The sequence below is a fragment of the Ostrinia nubilalis genome, chromosome 17, assembly GCF_963855985.1.
Source record: "Ostrinia nubilalis chromosome 17, ilOstNubi1.1, whole genome shotgun sequence".
In the NCBI taxonomy this organism is placed as follows: domain Eukaryota; kingdom Metazoa; phylum Arthropoda; class Insecta; order Lepidoptera; family Crambidae; genus Ostrinia; species Ostrinia nubilalis.
This window is the reverse complement of record NC_087104.1, coordinates 1,014,881-1,031,242: the sequence shown is the minus strand read 5'-3', so window position 1 is coordinate 1,031,242 and position 16,362 is coordinate 1,014,881. Positions and strand designations below refer to the sequence as shown.

Here is a 16,362-nt window from a genome sequence, read left to right as displayed (position 1 = left end):
GTTTATTTGACATTGACATTAGCCATGTTGACAATTTACGTCAAAATTTAATGCTACGGCTTTAAACACGACTTTATCCATATCTGTGATCAAAAGCATTTTTGGTGAAGGTGTTGTTTCTAATCTGTTATGTCATTGTTGTCACTTTTTGACAAAAAAGTCAGCTGCTGACAAATTGATTGATTTCATTTAATTTGTTGTTTGTTCATCGTTTTTCGATTCTATTTACCTTTAAAATGTCGACTCCACCTCGAGAAACTATTCAAAAGCAGATCCAGCAGGACTGGGCAAATAGAGAGTACATTGAAGTAATCACAGGAAGCATCAAAAAGATCACCGACTTCTTAAATTCTTTCGGTGAGTGAAAGTTGTGAGTAACAGGATTTCCAGTGAAAATTTCGGCCTAAGTGGATTCATAATCTATTTAACTGTTCTAGATATGTCTTGCCGATCACGTCTCGCCACTTTAAACGAGAAATTAACATCACTGGAGAGGAAAATTGATTACTTGGAGGCATGCGTAAGTTACAATTTTGAACACTTCATTTTTGTTCTTATCATAAATGAGCATAATATACCTAACTTAAACAGTCCTATCACTGTATTCTTTTTAACATAAGACTGTACTGCTACGTTCTGCATTCCATAAAAAAAAGTTATAGAAATATGATTCTGTTCAAATAAATTCAATTAATTTTTTTTGGCTTCATTTCAGGTCACCAAAGGGGAAACCCTCACATAAGGGGTAACAGAATTTGACCATCATAGATTTTTTTATTCCTTTACAAATTATATGATAGATTATGATTGTGATGTCTATGTAATAAATGTATGTAAGGCTGTATGTTGGGCCTTGTGAAAGATCAAGCAAAAAGTCCTTCAAAATGCACAAGTTATTGCCAAAAGCTAATGCATTGCTTCATTTGTCCTGAATTATGAAATCCATTATACTTTATTGTAAGGCATTTATATTAGTGTAATTATAATATTATTTAAGTAACAATAAATTCTACAAACAATACTTGTTTTTTATGAATGATTTATTAGATATTAGTTATACAATAATATTGCTACACTCAACAATTAAACTTGAGCATATGTTTATTCTTTTCAACCAAGATCAAAGAAATTCATAAGCAATTTTGTCCAAAAGATAACTCTATTGAAGTAACCAGTGGACTGAGGTAGTTTGATAAGTTACAATGAAGAATGTTCACTAATTTTGTTTTTTAGCTTTCTGTATTCTCTGTTAAAAATAAAAAATACACGTGAAAGAATTATTTCGATACGTCAATTAGTTTCCAAGATATTGAATTTTAAAAGTGCCGGCGGCGGCCGGCCCGCCATTTTATGCGCGTGACGTCATATTACAACGACTGGCTCATATTTGTATGGGAAGAATCTTGCAAACTGAATTAAGACCCACTTCCAGGCAACCGATTAAGCTGAAATTTCGCAAACACATGTGATTTGGATGACCATGCAATATTATGATGACATGGAGCTGATCTGATGATGGAGCTGGAAGGTGGCCATAGGAACTCTATAATAAAACGACTTAAATGCATCGAGTTTGGGCTCGTTCGTTTTGTATTGATGAGTATTTTAATTCTATATAGTAATCGGGGTCTAATGATGGAGCTGGAAGGTAATTCGCAATAAAACGACACAATCGCATCAAGTTTGGGTTTGGTTTAATTTTAATTTCTGTGATGGGTCTGGGTGTTAATATGTATAATAAGTTTGTATTTACAAAAAAAAAATTATTTAAGTATGTTTATATCCGTTTTCTAGTGAGCGGACGCTGTGAATGTACGTCACACGGGGTCACGTGACCGTCGGCGGGACTCAATATTTAAGCGAACTTTGAATGCCTATAAAATCATAACTACTGGGTATTTTTGAATGAAATAAAAACTAATGTATTTGTAAATGTAAAAGCTTAACTGTAACATAGGTTTCAAGTGATTTTGCATACCTAGTAACATTCTCAATTCTTTGGTAATGTGTTTACCCACACTTTTCGGATTGTTTTTCAAATAATACTGAGATTATTATATTATTTATTGAGATCATAATGCTTCAAAGAGCACTGCAATGCCTTGTCCACCACCACAACTTGATGCAACGATTCCTCTCTTTAAGTTGCGCCTCCTGAAAGTCATATTAATCCATACTTGTAATGACAATTATTTGAAGATTGTTTAAACTTGCATAATTGCACTCATTACAACTACTTACATAAAATAAATGCAAACACATTGATGAAATAAAATGTAACAGCGTATTACACTTGAAAAAAATTCGATGGGTTTATCCAGTGTCTTAGTAGCACAGTTGAAAGAGCAGTTGCTTAACAAGCAAAAAGTCGTGGGTTCGATTCCCGCCTTAGGCAGTTCGATTTTTTCAAGTTGTTTATTTAAAACTTTACATGTTCATGCCACCTTATATCATGGTTTCTCAGCTAGCCATAATTAATCCTGAAACCATGTTGCTATAGATTCCTGACATGTTCAAAATATTACTTTGTTTACAATATCTATAGCAAAAGCTGTTCACCTCAACTCGTGCACTAGATGTACGACCATCCTCGCCGCAGTGGCTCCCACTGGGTTGCCTAAAGCTACGGCGCCACCGCTAACGTTGATCTTCGCGGGGTCTATGTTCAGCACCATGGCACTGGCCAGCACTTGCGAGGCGAAAGTCTCGTTTATCTGAAAAAAAAAGTGATCAAAACATTTTTTAGATGTCTGAAGATGTACCATACATCTTCTTAGAAAACATACTGATTACCTCCGTCGTTACAAAGCTCACGAAAGAAGGAGGCTTAATAAATCGCATAAAACATGCAAGCATCTGAAGCATCACAGTTGACCTGACAAACTTGACCTTCATTGGTTGGGTTTTTTTGTGGCGGTCAAGCTGTAGATCCTGGCTACACAGGAGTTGCAGCGGTGGGAATAGTCCCGTTTAAGCAACACAGGCGAGGATCCAGCCCTCAATAAAAGCACTCACTTAACATCCACTGAAAAATGGGCATGCATATATTTATTACAATGGTAGATTTGCGCGTGAAGCATCATGCATGTATGATAAATAGTCATAATTAGATGATCCACATGAGCGAAACTTTGTTTTTCAAAACCATTCATACCAACCTCGAACAAGTCAATATTATTCACAGTGAGTCCAGCCACTGCTAACAGTCTCTCCACAGCTGGTACGGCTCCCAATCCCGGCTCCAAGGGATCAGACCCTAGGCAAGCCCAGCCGGTCACTCTAGCGAGGGGTTTGAGCTGTTTCTGTTTCACAGTACCCTCGTCTGCTATGAGAACTGCTGCTGCGCCGTCAGCTGGACCCTAGAATGTTTAAACTCTTAACAGTTTTTTTCTTAGAAAAGAGAATAGGGATATTGGTCTGATCTGAAGAGTCCTAAGACTAAGAACTACTATTGTCCTGATTAGGAGTCATTCAGAACAACTTACGCTAGAATTCCCCGTAGTGATAACAGAAGCGTTGTCAATAATGGTGGGCAGCAGAGACAGTCCTTCTAAACTTATTTTCTGTTGAGGCAGTTCATCTTTATCAACCACGACCTCCTTCTTCTTCAAAGTTACGTTTATGCTAGTCAACTCGCTATCAAAGAGCTTGGATTCTTGAGCTGGAAAAATTATGAGTTCTTATTTTTATCTAACTCAAAAATCGATCATAGTTACGTAAGTTTGGTAAAGCCTGGTCCGTGAGCACGTAGAATCCCGTCCAATGACCCTAAGCTACCCATCCCTATCGCTCGCGCGTAATTATGTTGCTGTCGCGCTCGCACACTCACTGCGGGCGCCCGTCGCACAGTCGCGACAGCAACATAATTACGCGCGAGCGAGAGGGATGGGTAGCTTGGGGTCATTGGACGGGATTCTACGTGCTCACGGACCAGGCTTTAGATATATTTTCTTTCAATAATACTTAAATACCATTAAGTAGGTAAGAGGAATCGTCAAGGGTTGTATCACCTGCCTTCCATTTCATGTGGCTGTTAAAAGCGAACTCGTCGACCTCCTGTCTCTTGATGCCATACTTCTTCGCCAAGTCCTCGGCCATCCTCTGCAGCGTCAGCCCACTGTACGAGTCGAGGAACTGCTTCTGAATGTGGTCTTCGAAAGTGTAATTGCTGCCGAGGCTCGAGCCAAAACGAACGTTCTTCACTAGAAAAGGAAGTGCCGACATGATTTCTGTGCCTCCTGTGAGTGACACGCGCGCCATGCCTGTTAGGATATCCTGAAAATAATAATATTATTATGTATTTATTTGTATTATGTAATTTACTATGTATGTAAACTAAATCTTAGTGGGTACGGGTACCTACCTGTGCACCAGTAATGACAGCCTGGAGCCCCGATCCGCAGGCTTTGTTGACTGCCAAAGCTGGTCGGTCTATCGGTACACCTGAATATAGGCTGCAATACCTCGCAGTCTTCCCGCCGTCACATTGACTTAGCTGAAAACAAGTTGTCATAAATGGTCCTTCGAGCCGGATCTTACAGGTTGCAATCTGATCAAATATTGGTATATGTTATTACTTACGTAATGGGCATTTCCTATAACTGTATTATCGATCAAAGTGGAATCCAGCTTGGACATTTGAATGGCATCTTTCGCCGTGGCCGCAAAAGCCAACCCGGCCGGAGTATCTCTGAGGGGCCCGCCAAAACTGCAAAACGGGGTCCTTTTCGCGCCGATCACAAATATTCCTGAAACATAGACATAGGTATGATGATTACAATATCAAAGTAGGTCATTCTGAATGCTATTCAGATATTCCTTTCTGAAGCAAGATTAATAATTATTAATTTATTGTTTAGAAAAATCATATCGCCACAGTTTTTAATAAATTGTTCAGTTAGACAGTATAAACTAATTACTTATAAAAAATTTTGTACCTCCTACTTATCTAATGACAAATCTCTGACCAAAACAAACAAGAGAAGAGCGTATAACCTTAAGCAGGTTAAGTATTAGGTACTTAAATTAATAACTTTACAATAGATAAGTGAGTAGGTAAAATTTAATACGGCTTATAACAGGTTAATAAACTTAAAAATGAAGATAAGAAATTAAATAAACCCATAAAAGTATTACTGACCTTTTGTGGTTAGCGCCATGTTGAAAGTCCTCGATGACGTCAGCGCGCTCTTATTTTGTTTAAAATGAAAAACAAACGCGCAGCTGCCGTTTCGGCTATCTCTAAATGCTGAGTTGTTACTAATGGTTGTTACATCATCGCAATGCCGCTTTGACTTATCATTGTGTTGATATTGCGATAACTGATGTTTACGAAATACCTACCTTATTATTTACATAATGCGTGAAATAGCGCTATTCAATGTCTAACTAACTATATCAGTCTATCTACTTGAGAAATATTTGTGTGGACGACAGGAATTGTATTTGTTACCTTAAAAGTTAATATTTGATCGATTGTATGTTAATAAAGAGCTTCTATAAAAAGCATGCCTCTACACAGACCAAGTATTAACATACTTCATTTGATAGGAAAAGGGTAAGATCAAGTGTGCTGCCCTGCCGTACACCACAGGTAACAGGGATAATTTGATTACATTTTAGCAGAAGTTTAGTTACAACTACGATATCGAATGCTTTTATAAGACTTAATGTTTAAAGAAAACTATAGAGCTTTTCCTTTAATTGCATTAGATCCATTTCTCTGTCCCATTATGGTAGGGTATGGTTGGGAGTTTGGGAGTAGTAGCCTCCTACAGTCGGTTTTTTATTAATATGACAGAATCAGGAATAAATAAAACGTATGTGTCGGTAACTACTTAGTTATAAAAATAAATCTTTACTTTTATACATATTTTTACAATAACAATCAGTCAACAATAATACAAAATAACAACATTTTCTTAATATTTAATCTGCTTTTACGTGTTCCCGTGGCTCAAGAACGAAATTATTGACTTAGAATAATAGGTAGGTACTTTATGTCTGCAACAGCTCCATGATTCGTATCTTTAGACAGACTCCACAAGGAGAGCGATGCCCTGTCCGCCGCCGATACACGCTGAACCGATCGCTCGCTTCAAGCCACGCCGTCTATTAAAAAAAACAAGGTATGTATAAGTTTTTACCCATCAAACATTCCTTAAGGTTTAGGTACTCTAGATGAAAAATCTTACCAATTTAAAAACGTTTTTAAAAAATATTTTTGTTTTAGTTAAAACCAAAATCAAAATTATCTTAATTAAATTAGTACTTGCAAATCGTCAAATGCTCTTAAGGAGCCTAAACATGTCTCATTCTTTTTTGCCCTACGAGCGGTAAGTGCATAAAGCTGTCCAGCGTGACAACCTATAGACATTGAACTGGCAAAATGCCATAAGGCATCAATTTACCTCAGCTCATGGGTCAAGTGGGCGATGATTCTAGCGCCCGACGCGCCGACCGGGTGCCCCATGGCGATGGCTCCTCCGTTGACGTTCAGCTTGCTCTGGTCCAAGTTGAGCTCCTTGACGCACGCCAGTGTCTGGGCCGCGAAGGCCTCGTTTATCTGGATAATAAAAATTCATTAAAGTAATTTCAGTGTTTGGTGACAATGGCAACAAATCCTAAAAGTTAAATCAGTCTGCACGGACTAGAAAATACATAGTAATTTAAGTTTGTAGTGTATCAAATACTTTACCTCCTAAAATGTAAATGGGGAAGAAAAAACCTACTTATGTACCAAGTAATATAGCTCAACCGTTTTATTTATATAAGAGAGAGGAGCGTAGATAAAACAACCATTTGTTGCAATAGCAAAGTGAGAACATCAAAAACAAATAATCAACATACAAGTAACTTATCTTCTAAACTTTAATCTAGGGAGACTGCTCTGCTGACCAGTTTTGAACAGATACGATGAAATGGTAATCTCAATAGTTTACCAAGACTCCTGTGTGCCTTCTCACCTCAATCAAGTCAATGTCATTCAGCGTGAAGTTGGTGACCTTGAGCAGGTTCTGGATAGCAGGCACGGGCCCGATGCCCATGATGCTTGGGTCCACGCCTACGTACGACCAGCCCAGCAGACGAGCTAGTGGCTTTAAGTTGTTCTTCGTCAGTGCCTCCTCGCCTGCCAGGATTAACGCTCCAGCTCCGTCGTTTATTCCCTGGAAGAATGCTTGAATTGACGTCGGGAATTGTGCAAGAAAAATGTGTGCTAGGTATAGATCGTTTTTTGCCGTCACCTATTTTAGGTCGAGGGAGCGCGGGGCGCGAGGAGTTTGCGTTTTGTATTGTAGTGTGCGTGTGCACTCATGGATAATTTAGCGTGTACCGATAACACTACTGTCGCGCTCGCACACTCGCTGCGGCCGCCCGTCACACAGCTGCGACAGCAATATAATTACGCGCGAGCGATAAGGATGGGTAGCTTGAGGTCATTGGACGAAATTCTACGTGCTCGGCAACCGGACTTAAAAACATTAGCGAAAGAATTCTTCGTGGATGAAACGATCTCTATACCATAATGTAAATCTGAGTACTAAGCACTTGATCTCATGAACGTCACGGGAACCACCTGGATATAGACAAGACTGGTCGTTGTGGAAACCCTTAGAGGAGGCCTTGTCCAACATCATTTAGCCTGAAAGAAAAACAAACAAAGCAGTACGCAGTAGCTGCAGAAACAACGAAGAAGAAGCAAATCCTAGACTGCATCCCACTTAACACCAGGTGCGATTGTGGCCAAATACCTGCCTTGTTATGCATAAAAAAATTATGGAAGTTTTCTAAATAAACACAGGAGAAAAGAAACTCACAGAAGAATTGCCAGCGGTAACCACTCCTCCTTTCCTGAACAGAACAGGCAGCTTGCACAGCCCCTCGATGGTGGTCTCGGGCCGAGGGTGTTCGTCCTTGTCCACCACCACCTCTTGTCTCTTCACCTTCACCGTTATGGGGGCGGTTTCCTCCTTGAAAGCGCCTGCGTCGTACGCTGGAATATTTCAGAGAAGTAAAATGATTGAAACAAGCATGGTGAAGATTTCGGAAATTACTATGATGGCTAAAAAATTACAAAGTAACAAAACAAATGCGTAACATCGGTACCAAGTAGGAAGACAGCAAAAGCTGATTGGTTCTAGAGACATTTTGTGCCGTAGTGGTTATTTTAGTCGTGAAATGTATGAGCCATAATTTTTTTATTACCTTAACATTTACGAATGGGTAATATCAAAGGAAACTGAATTCTCAATGTTGTAAATTCCAACTCAAGAGTTGTTTTGTAACTATGTCCCGACTCAAATAGAAATTAATTGATAGGTAAGTTAAACAATAAAACGAGAGAAATGTAGCTGCAATTTAGATTTATTTAGCGAGTTAAGATCTATTTTCTGTCATAACTGATTTAATCCAAGTTAAATAAGGGCTGACCGGAGTATAGATGCCTTCTGGTTCACTTTCCCCTCCACTGACTACGGCCACAATCTTTCCGTCGTGAAACAATGGGCCACCGGAGTCGCCAGGCATCGTGTCGTGCCGCGCGTTCGAACATTTGGGCGCCACGCACACAGCTGGCCTCCACTCCAGCAAATTGTGGCCACACGAAACCACCACCCCTTCACCTAACTGCAACGGCCTAAACTCATCATCCAACCGATTATCATAATCCGAAGAAGAAACTGTAGCACCAAAGCCAGCGTATCTCACTTTGCGACCAACCAACGTTTTGTAGTCCACTGCCGATAATATCCCCACCGACGGCATATGCAAACTCTCGATCAATATCAAAGCAATATCATTTTGACAGGAATAATCTGGAAAATTCTCAACTTGCTTGAAACTTGGATGGGATATCATCTTCAAGATTTTCCTTAGAGACGTGGCACTCGGTGGGATAGTCATGTTGCCGAACCGTACGAAGGACAGATATGGGTCAAGGCAGTGTGCTGCGGTGAGGACCCAGTTGGGACCTATGAGGGTTCCCGTGCATCCTCGCAACAACGTAGATATGTATTGTTCCGGGTTTTCGTCGTCGCGTCCAAAGTATGCTGACTGTAGACTGACCACGTAGGGGAATTCGTTGAGGACATCGTCTTGCCCGTCCCGCACGCGCGGTGTCTGCCAGTGTCGTCCACCGACGAAGCTCACGAGCAGAAGCAAAACATCGATACTTATCGTCTGCATTCCTAGGCACTTAATTTGATTTTCAATATAAAAGACTACAGTATTTTCTGTTTTAATAAATGTTTTAGCGATAAAAGTAGTATTTTTTATCAATCAGCTTGAGCAAAATAATAAAACACTGCGAAAAAATTACGTCGGTGTTTCCAATTTTTACTTTTATTACACAAAATAAAATAAAGTAGGTTTATGACTGTGCCTAGCTGAAGTGCGTGTGGGGAAACACCTGCGTAAAAAAACTTCAACGACAACAAATCGCTAAGTTGCGATATCTCCGATCGTATTGTTTAGGCCCGCTTTGCAAAGCGGTCTTCCGTGAAAGGCAGACCTAATCTGCCATAAAAGCGTCATTGAACAGTTAAGTAGATAGTACATATTATATTAGTAGCTTATAACAACAAAGCAAAAATACTTACCAGCTTTCCACCTCCTCTGGGACTCGAGCGCGAATTCATCGACTTCGCTTCGCTTCAGCTGGTATTTCTCTGCCAAGTTCTCCGCCGTCTGTGGCATGGTGAAGTTGCAGTACGTGTCCAGAGACCCGCCGGTGAGGGTGTCTTCGAAGTGCAGTGGTGTTCCCAGCGCCGACCCAAAACGGGTGTTGCGGACTACAAACGGCATAGCCGACATGTTCTCAGTGCCTCCAGCGAGAGACACTTGCGCTGCGCCTGTTATGATGTCCTGGAAATTTGAGTTATGGTACATCTTCTGTATCTGAATATCCACTTAACTTCCAGAACTGCGAATGAGCAATACAAGTTACAACTCACAAAATTTGGTGCCCTAGACAAGTGGCACTTTTTGATCGCTCGAAGTCAAATCCCTCGATGAAAATCCATACAAAAATATCGACTTAGCGAAGCCTTCTGCCTTCGAAATTACAACTGTCTCGTTTTGCTACTTGTATAGGGGAGCTGGTCGATAATTTTAGAATTTGAACTTCTTATTTTGTGTATGACCAGGTCTGGGCTAAAATATATACAGGGTGTTAGGTAAATGGGTATATGAGCCGACATTAGCCCATGTTAACATGGTCAAGGTCAAAATGAAGATATCAATTTTCTGACTTCACCATACCATTTATATGACCATGTTAACATGGGCTAATGTCGGCTCATATACCCATTTACCTAACACCCTGTATAGCCTGAGAGAATACCTGAGCACTATTGACGATGGCCTGGAATCCGGAACCGCAGAGGCGGTTGACTCCGAGAGCCGGCGTCTCCTGAGGAACGCCTGACTTGAGGGCCGCGTGCCGAGGTGACAAGCCTCCATCTGAACTTCCACTGATCTGGAAGTAACAACAATAATAAGCATAGCTAGAGTTTTCAGTAGGGTTGGTGTCCAATGTGTAACGGCCACTGTGGCTTCAGACAAAATGATCTGGCACAAGAAGTTGATTACTTAGTAGTAGACCCATATCCTAACGTGCCAGAAGAATAGAGTAGTTTTGTTATCTAGAGCAACCGCTATCCGATGAGTTAGACCTGCCAGCCACGGATCTATGACTGCACAGTTTTATTGTGGCGCCCCTACCCAGCTTTCAAGATGCCTAATACAGAGCTCATTATCGCCAATCGATTGTTGTTGTTGTGGACATAGAAAATAGATGCTAGCAAACGCTCTATTAACGAGGCTTCCCACCGCTGCAACTCCTGTGTTTCCAGGATCTACTGCAACTCCTGTGTTTCCAGGAGCTTGACTGCCACTAAAAGCGCTCCATTAGTCAAAATCGCCTAATACCGGTAACAAGAAGAAAACACTCACCGAATTGACCTGGCCTATGTTAACAGAGTCGATTGCGCTCGGCGCAACGCCAGAAGCCTTGATGGCGTCCTTGGCCGCTACAGCCACCAGGTCTGCCGGATGGATGTCTTTGAACGCGCCGCCCAGCCGGCCGAATGGAGTGCGTTTGGCTGCTACGATGAACACGCCTGGAAATCTATACTTATAATAAATCTGTAGAGAGGTCAATTCTGTACATGAAATATATTTTCAAAATGACTATCAGGGGGTGATTAGTGATCGATACTGATGCCAAAAATGCAATCAGTAAAATTTTTGTCTGTCTGTCTGTCTGTATGTTCCTTATAGAAACAAAAACTACTCGACGGATTTTAACGAAACTTGGTACAATTATTCTTCTTACTCCTGGGCAGGTTATAGGATACTTAAGAATTCCCACGGGAACGGGAACTAGCGGGAAAAAACATTTGTATGAAAAATCTAAACCGCTTCAGTTAGACGCTTGAAATTTGGCATGCAGGTACCTTAGTAAACTTAAAGCTTAGTTACAACAGGATATTGCAAAATTCCCACGGGAACGGGAGTTAGCGGGAAAAAACATTTGTATGAAAAAATCTAAACCGCGTAAGATAGATGAAGGGGGTAAAACGGGATCCACGCGTACGAAGTCGCGGGCGGCCGGTAGTTGGAAAATAAGGGGCTTACAAATCGGTTGAGTTAACGGCGCTCCTGGCGGCCGTGACGTCACGGGACCCTCTGGTACGAACGGAGCTAACGCGGAGAGGGTGCGGGTAAGTGGGAGGGAAGTCGCATTCCAGCGAGGTGCGTTAGCTTGATCGGGTTTGTCTTATGTTTTGGTGGGAGTATTGATATATCTGAGAATTAAATTACCTACTTAGCCTACTAAGGTACTACTTTTTCATCCATCATGAAAGCTGAGTAACTATGTAGGTGTTAAGTAAGGTAGGTATATTAATTTATAGCGGTTTATTATAGTTTTGGGAAGATAACCGCGCAACAAAAACGCCTAGTTGATTTGTTACATGGATTTCTGTAATCTGTAAGATTATCAGCGTATCAACCGATAGCCATCACGAATTTAAACTCAAGGGGAAGTTAAGCCTACATAAAATGTTAATCTAACTTATTGGTATAATAATACCTACTTAATTGTCATAATCTTTGATCTTATTATTACAAAATGGTTTAACTCAAAGCTAGAACAATGAGTGATACTAAAAGTTAACCCCGCGAGTCCCCTAGTTTACTTTACGTTTACTATATACTACTACCAGCTCCAGGATCGATAGAAGACCTGAAAACTGCTTTAGTTGAAGAATGGCAAAAAATCCCACAGTATTTGATCATAAAAATTCATTCGGAACTGCCTAGCTCGCTACAATATTTCGACGGTCCCTACGTACAGTTCAGTATCTACCAGTTCCGTGATTTGCCGTTTTTGATTGCAAAACCTTCAGAGCACCCAACAGTTACGGCTCAGTTAAAAAAACATACAGTTTTTATTCAAATTGAACCTTAAAATGTCAAAAAACAAATCCCGCAACTACAAAATTAGAACGATTTTCGCAGTAAAATTGCATTAGTGGGAGTTACGAAATTTTACGTTGGACCGCACGCCTTACTCCGCGCGCCCAGCCCCGCAACTGCCATTTTCATTCGTGCAGATCGAGTAAATTGATACGTAATTTATGAAAGAAATAGGTATTATTATGGTTTCTGACTTAATTTATTTCAATCAACATTATACCAACGGCAAATTAATCAAATAACTGTAAGCATAAGGTAGTTGAGTTGTTTTACTAGGGAAAATTAAAGTTACTATTATAAGTAGGTGGCACTTACCTATTTTTACGTCGGAAAATTAAAGTATCTTCTAGCCGTAACTGCCACTACAAATGTTTTACTTTGGAAAAGTTTGTTTTATGTCTATAAGTTAGTGCCAGTAACGGTGTTTTACGCTGAGAAATTGTATTTTAGCAATATCTGGTGGAGATAAAAGTGAAGACAAAACAATATAAAATATGATATACAACACCACTGAAGTATCTAGGATCATTTATTAGACTCAAACCAACCAAGTTCTTCTCCTATGCTACTTTATAATACAAGATACAAGTAAAAAAAAATCTTAAAATTTATTTTATTTATTTATTATGCATAATAAGGCATTCAGAAATAAATAAAGCAGGTAACATTTTTCAATTAACTGCATTTAGAAGATACTATTACATGATAATGCTTACATGATATTGCATACATACCCGCCAGAAGGATGAGGTATACCCACTAAAAATACCTTAACTTTGAGATTCCGGACAAAGACCTCTCCCGCCTACACGGCGACAGTTGGGACGAGAGCAACTGGAAGTACACAGATTTCCCGTACTATGTGTACCGTCAGCAGACGATGGTGGTGGTGGTGGATGGATCTATGCAATGCCTTCCATGCGGCCTCACGCCCCTATTACGTTGGCCATTACCGAGGAAGGAAGATAGGAGGCAATCATACTGTCACCTTCCCTGGAGCGAATTCAAATGCACCCGCACTTGGTTCGTAGTCGCGCTATCGTACCGCAATTTCTTGCGGTACCTTGTCTTCTCAGATAGAGGTGATTCATTACCACCCAGGTTTTGTTACCGTCCAAATAGCATTAACTATGCTATCCCGCAAGAATATGGTGTGTCGTATGCTCCTAGCTACCGCAATACAGGTAGGGCTTGAAGGATCCGTGCCCAGTCATGGTGCGATCGCTCGAGCAACCTTAAACTTCAGCACGAGTGCGAATAAGGTTCGGTGGCCCAACTTAGCCACGGCGAGGTGGTTTATCATCTACTAGACTACAGCACAGTCTAACGAGTCTCACGTCAAATGGCCTTTCTGTTCTCCTAAGGCAGAGCTTTCACCTCGTTATTCACGCTGCGTTAAGGCCGACGATGTAGCCCTGTAGACTTTCTGGGCCTGTTAAGGTCTTAGAAGATGGGCAGCGTTACCCTTCCCTACGAGGGTGATGCCTTAGATGGGATAGAATCATGCTTTTGAGGGTGCCAGTATAGAGCTCCCGGCCTTTCTCCATAGCCTTCCGACATAGAGTTTTTGGACCTCCAAATTAGGGAAGCAGCCACGAAAAAGCAAGCTATCTTCCGTACGCATGGCGAGGGATTAGAAAAAGTGCGAGCTGCCACTGGTTATATACAATTAAGGTCACCGTACTTGCGCTCACTACTTGGCGCCACTGGTGATTAACAGGACCTTACTCTTAGATATTTGATCTGGGCCTTAGCTTTGACAGTGATGTGGGCGTCAGGTGATGGTGTCAGGGATGCCTTTCAATATATGTGGTCCCTGGCCTGGGGCGACCATAATGCCGTCTGTGGTGCCTAGGCAAGCCACCTCCCTGTTGGAGGGGAGGCTCTGAAAGTTATGAAGATATTCTTGTAATGATGAAACTATCTACATGACAGATGATACCTTGAAATGTCCATGCCCTTCAAAAGGGTTCCATTTAGTACCCAGTCGTACTCAAAAAAGACCCATGAGAATCTTTGGACTCGATGCCATGCTGTCAAACCTGACCGGCGCCCGGCACTATTGACAAAGAAAATTTACCGGTTCTACAGGTATTCTTCAGTCAAAAGACCCCTTAGATAAGGAAGAATCTTAAGGTATTGAAGTGCCTTCAATATGCCACTATCTGGAAAACGAGGCGGGACTCTGTTATGCCTCGTCGAGCAGGACTATGGGCCTAGAGTGAGAGTTACGGTCAGTAGTAGCTGAACTTTGTTCCCGTGTACAATTACTTATGTGGCAGTTAATAACTTAAACAAACATATTAATCCAACGTAAAAGTCAGTAAGTACCACTTACGTCATTTGTAATTAGAAACTTTCCGTTGTATAAGTGAGTAAATGACAAATAATACACTTATTGTGATTATTTTTTGATAATTCTTCATGTTTTATAAAATATACCTCATATTAAACTATTATACCAAATTTCATCAATGTATGATAAATAAAACGCGAGCTACACATGTTTAAACCTTCAAACCGCTCTCCTGTAAAATTGGCCGTTTTCAGATACGTTATTATACGTAGGGACCGTCGATTTTACCTACATACTTATCTTTACAATATTATAGAAACTTTTGTAAACCCTTAATTAAGAGGCTGAAAAGGTGACAACAACAATTTAATGATTTAAGGGCTAATAAAACAAAAACTTTAAAAAAATTACACTAGTTAAGTCACCTAACTACTTCGGCCTGGACCTTGAACCGCTAAGCAGCACATTGACCTCAATATTATGTTGGTAAACTTACAACTTCTTTTAGGTTATTAGTTAAAGGAATTACAAACAAATACAAGCTCATATGTTTTAAAGGCACCAAAATAATATGGCTAACATTCCTAAAGATTGTAAAATACCTACAGATCTGCGGGTCGAAGTCCAATGTTTTTGTAAAACATGACTAAAATCACACAATAACAACAAGTTAGTAAGAATCAAAACAAGATAGTCCGTCCTTCGTAAAAGTCGCATAATGTTTTTGAGATTAATGAAAATTAAGCAAATAAAACACTAACCTTTCTTAATAGCGACAGACATTTTCGAAAGCGAGAATATTCAACAAAAACAAGATAAACTTGCGCACGACACACTCCACCGGATCGCGGTGTTGTTGTGATACTATCTGTATTTTATTAAGGTCTGGTTACGGACGAAAATTACGATAACAGACGGCCAATTTAGCATTCGCATTCATACTGCGACACTTTGCTGTCCTTTGATCACATATGAACAAGGTAACCTAGGTGACCAAAGTGACTTCTTACTTATCCATGGGCATAGCTGGGCATTAACTCGTTAATCCGTTAATCGTTAATTAACGAAGTTAACATTTCTATTAACGGATTAACTTTTAAGTTAACTTTAAAAAATGTTAACGGACTCGTTAACTTCCGTTAAATTATCCTAAGTCCGTTAATCGTTAATCCAGTACCTACTATTTACCAAAAGCACGCTGAAAAACGCTAGAAAAACACGTTCTGACAAGTACGTTCGGGCTTTCAGAACTTCCTGAACCCAAAACAACAGTTTTTGTAACCAGATCACTAACAACACTATTGTTAGTATGTGAGGGACAACTCTTGCAACTGAATTTAAGACCAGTTTTCCTCCAACCGATAGAGCTGAAATTTGGTATACTTATGTAAGTACGATGATAATGCGATGTTATGGTACCATTGAGCTGGTCTGATGATGGAGTCATGAGGTGGCCATAGGAACTCCTAAATGAAACGGCGGCATCGCATCCAATTTGTGTTCGTTGGATTTGACGTTTCGAGCACTTTAGTACTAGATAATGTCCAGGGTCCTGATGATGGAGTCAGGAGGTGGCCATAGGAATTCCT

General features: G+C 40.4%; 4 protein-coding genes across 4 annotated transcripts; 1 reads left to right on the top strand and 3 right to left on the bottom strand.

The window, feature by feature from the left end:
- Nucleotides 1-150: 150 nt before the first annotated feature.
- Nucleotides 151-1,019, top strand: LOC135079620 (probable protein BRICK1-B). The gene is made up of 3 exons (XM_063974247.1): nt 151-357; nt 438-520; nt 716-1,019. Exons 1-3 carry the CDS (start codon nt 237-239, stop codon nt 740-742), a joined length of 231 nt encoding a protein of 76 aa, XP_063830317.1. The 5' UTR covers nt 151-236; the 3' UTR covers nt 743-1,019.
- A 1,018-nt stretch (nt 1,020-2,037) lies between these two features.
- Nucleotides 2,038-5,284, bottom strand: LOC135079619 (3-ketoacyl-CoA thiolase, mitochondrial-like). The gene is made up of 8 exons (XM_063974246.1): nt 5,141-5,284; nt 4,582-4,748; nt 4,364-4,495; nt 4,011-4,275; nt 3,486-3,661; nt 3,159-3,359; nt 2,560-2,714; nt 2,038-2,154 (listed from the first exon to the last, which is right to left on the bottom strand). Exons 1-8 carry the CDS (start codon nt 5,157-5,159, stop codon nt 2,073-2,075), a joined length of 1,197 nt encoding a protein of 398 aa, XP_063830316.1. The 5' UTR covers nt 5,160-5,284; the 3' UTR covers nt 2,038-2,072.
- A 553-nt stretch (nt 5,285-5,837) lies between these two features.
- LOC135079805 (3-ketoacyl-CoA thiolase, mitochondrial-like) lies at nt 5,838-15,645 on the bottom strand. The gene is made up of 8 exons (XM_063974414.1): nt 15,535-15,645; nt 10,951-11,117; nt 10,340-10,474; nt 9,597-9,861; nt 7,818-7,993; nt 6,966-7,166; nt 6,411-6,565; nt 5,838-6,111 (listed from the first exon to the last, which is right to left on the bottom strand). The coding sequence occupies exons 1-8, from the start codon at nt 15,554-15,556 to the stop codon at nt 6,030-6,032; spliced, it is 1,203 nt and encodes a 400-aa protein (XP_063830484.1). The 5' UTR covers nt 15,557-15,645; the 3' UTR covers nt 5,838-6,029.
- LOC135079806 (renal glandular kallikrein-like) lies at nt 8,347-9,590 on the bottom strand. The gene has a single exon (XM_063974415.1). It carries the CDS (start codon nt 9,181-9,183, stop codon nt 8,377-8,379), a length of 807 nt encoding a protein of 268 aa, XP_063830485.1. The 5' UTR covers nt 9,184-9,590; the 3' UTR covers nt 8,347-8,376.
- Nucleotides 15,646-16,362: the final 717 nt, after the last annotated feature.

Bases quoted from the DNA above. Each gene is read 5' to 3' on its own strand.
- LOC135079805 (XM_063974414.1), bottom strand. From the start codon at position 15,556: ATGTCTGTCGCTATTAAGAAAG. The intron at 10,475-10,950 runs GTGAGTGTTTTC...TGTTACTTCCAG, and splicing joins ACATAGGCCAGGTCAATTCG to ATCAGTGGAAGTTCAGATGG. The intron at 9,862-10,339 runs GTATTCTCTCAG...TCAAATTTCCAG, and splicing joins CCATCGTCAATAGTGCTCAG to GACATCATAACAGGCGCAGC.
- LOC135079620 (XM_063974247.1), top strand. From the start codon at position 237: ATGTCGACTCCACCTCGAGAAACTATTCAAAAGCAGATCCAGCAGGAC. The intron at 358-437 runs GTGAGTGAAAGT...TAACTGTTCTAG, and splicing joins CGACTTCTTAAATTCTTTCG to ATATGTCTTGCCGATCACGT. The intron at 521-715 runs GTAAGTTACAAT...GCTTCATTTCAG, and splicing joins TTGATTACTTGGAGGCATGC to GTCACCAAAGGGGAAACCCT.
- LOC135079806 (XM_063974415.1), bottom strand. From the start codon at position 9,183: ATGCAGACGATAAGTATCGATGTTTTGCTTCTGCTCGTGAGCTTCGTC.
- LOC135079619 (XM_063974246.1), bottom strand. The intron at 3,662-4,010 runs GTGATACAACCC...TAATTTTTCCAG, and splicing joins CCACATGAAATGGAAGGCAG to CTCAAGAATCCAAGCTCTTT. The intron at 3,360-3,485 runs GTAAGTTGTTCT...TAAACATTCTAG, and splicing joins TCACTACGGGGAATTCTAGC to GGTCCAGCTGACGGCGCAGC.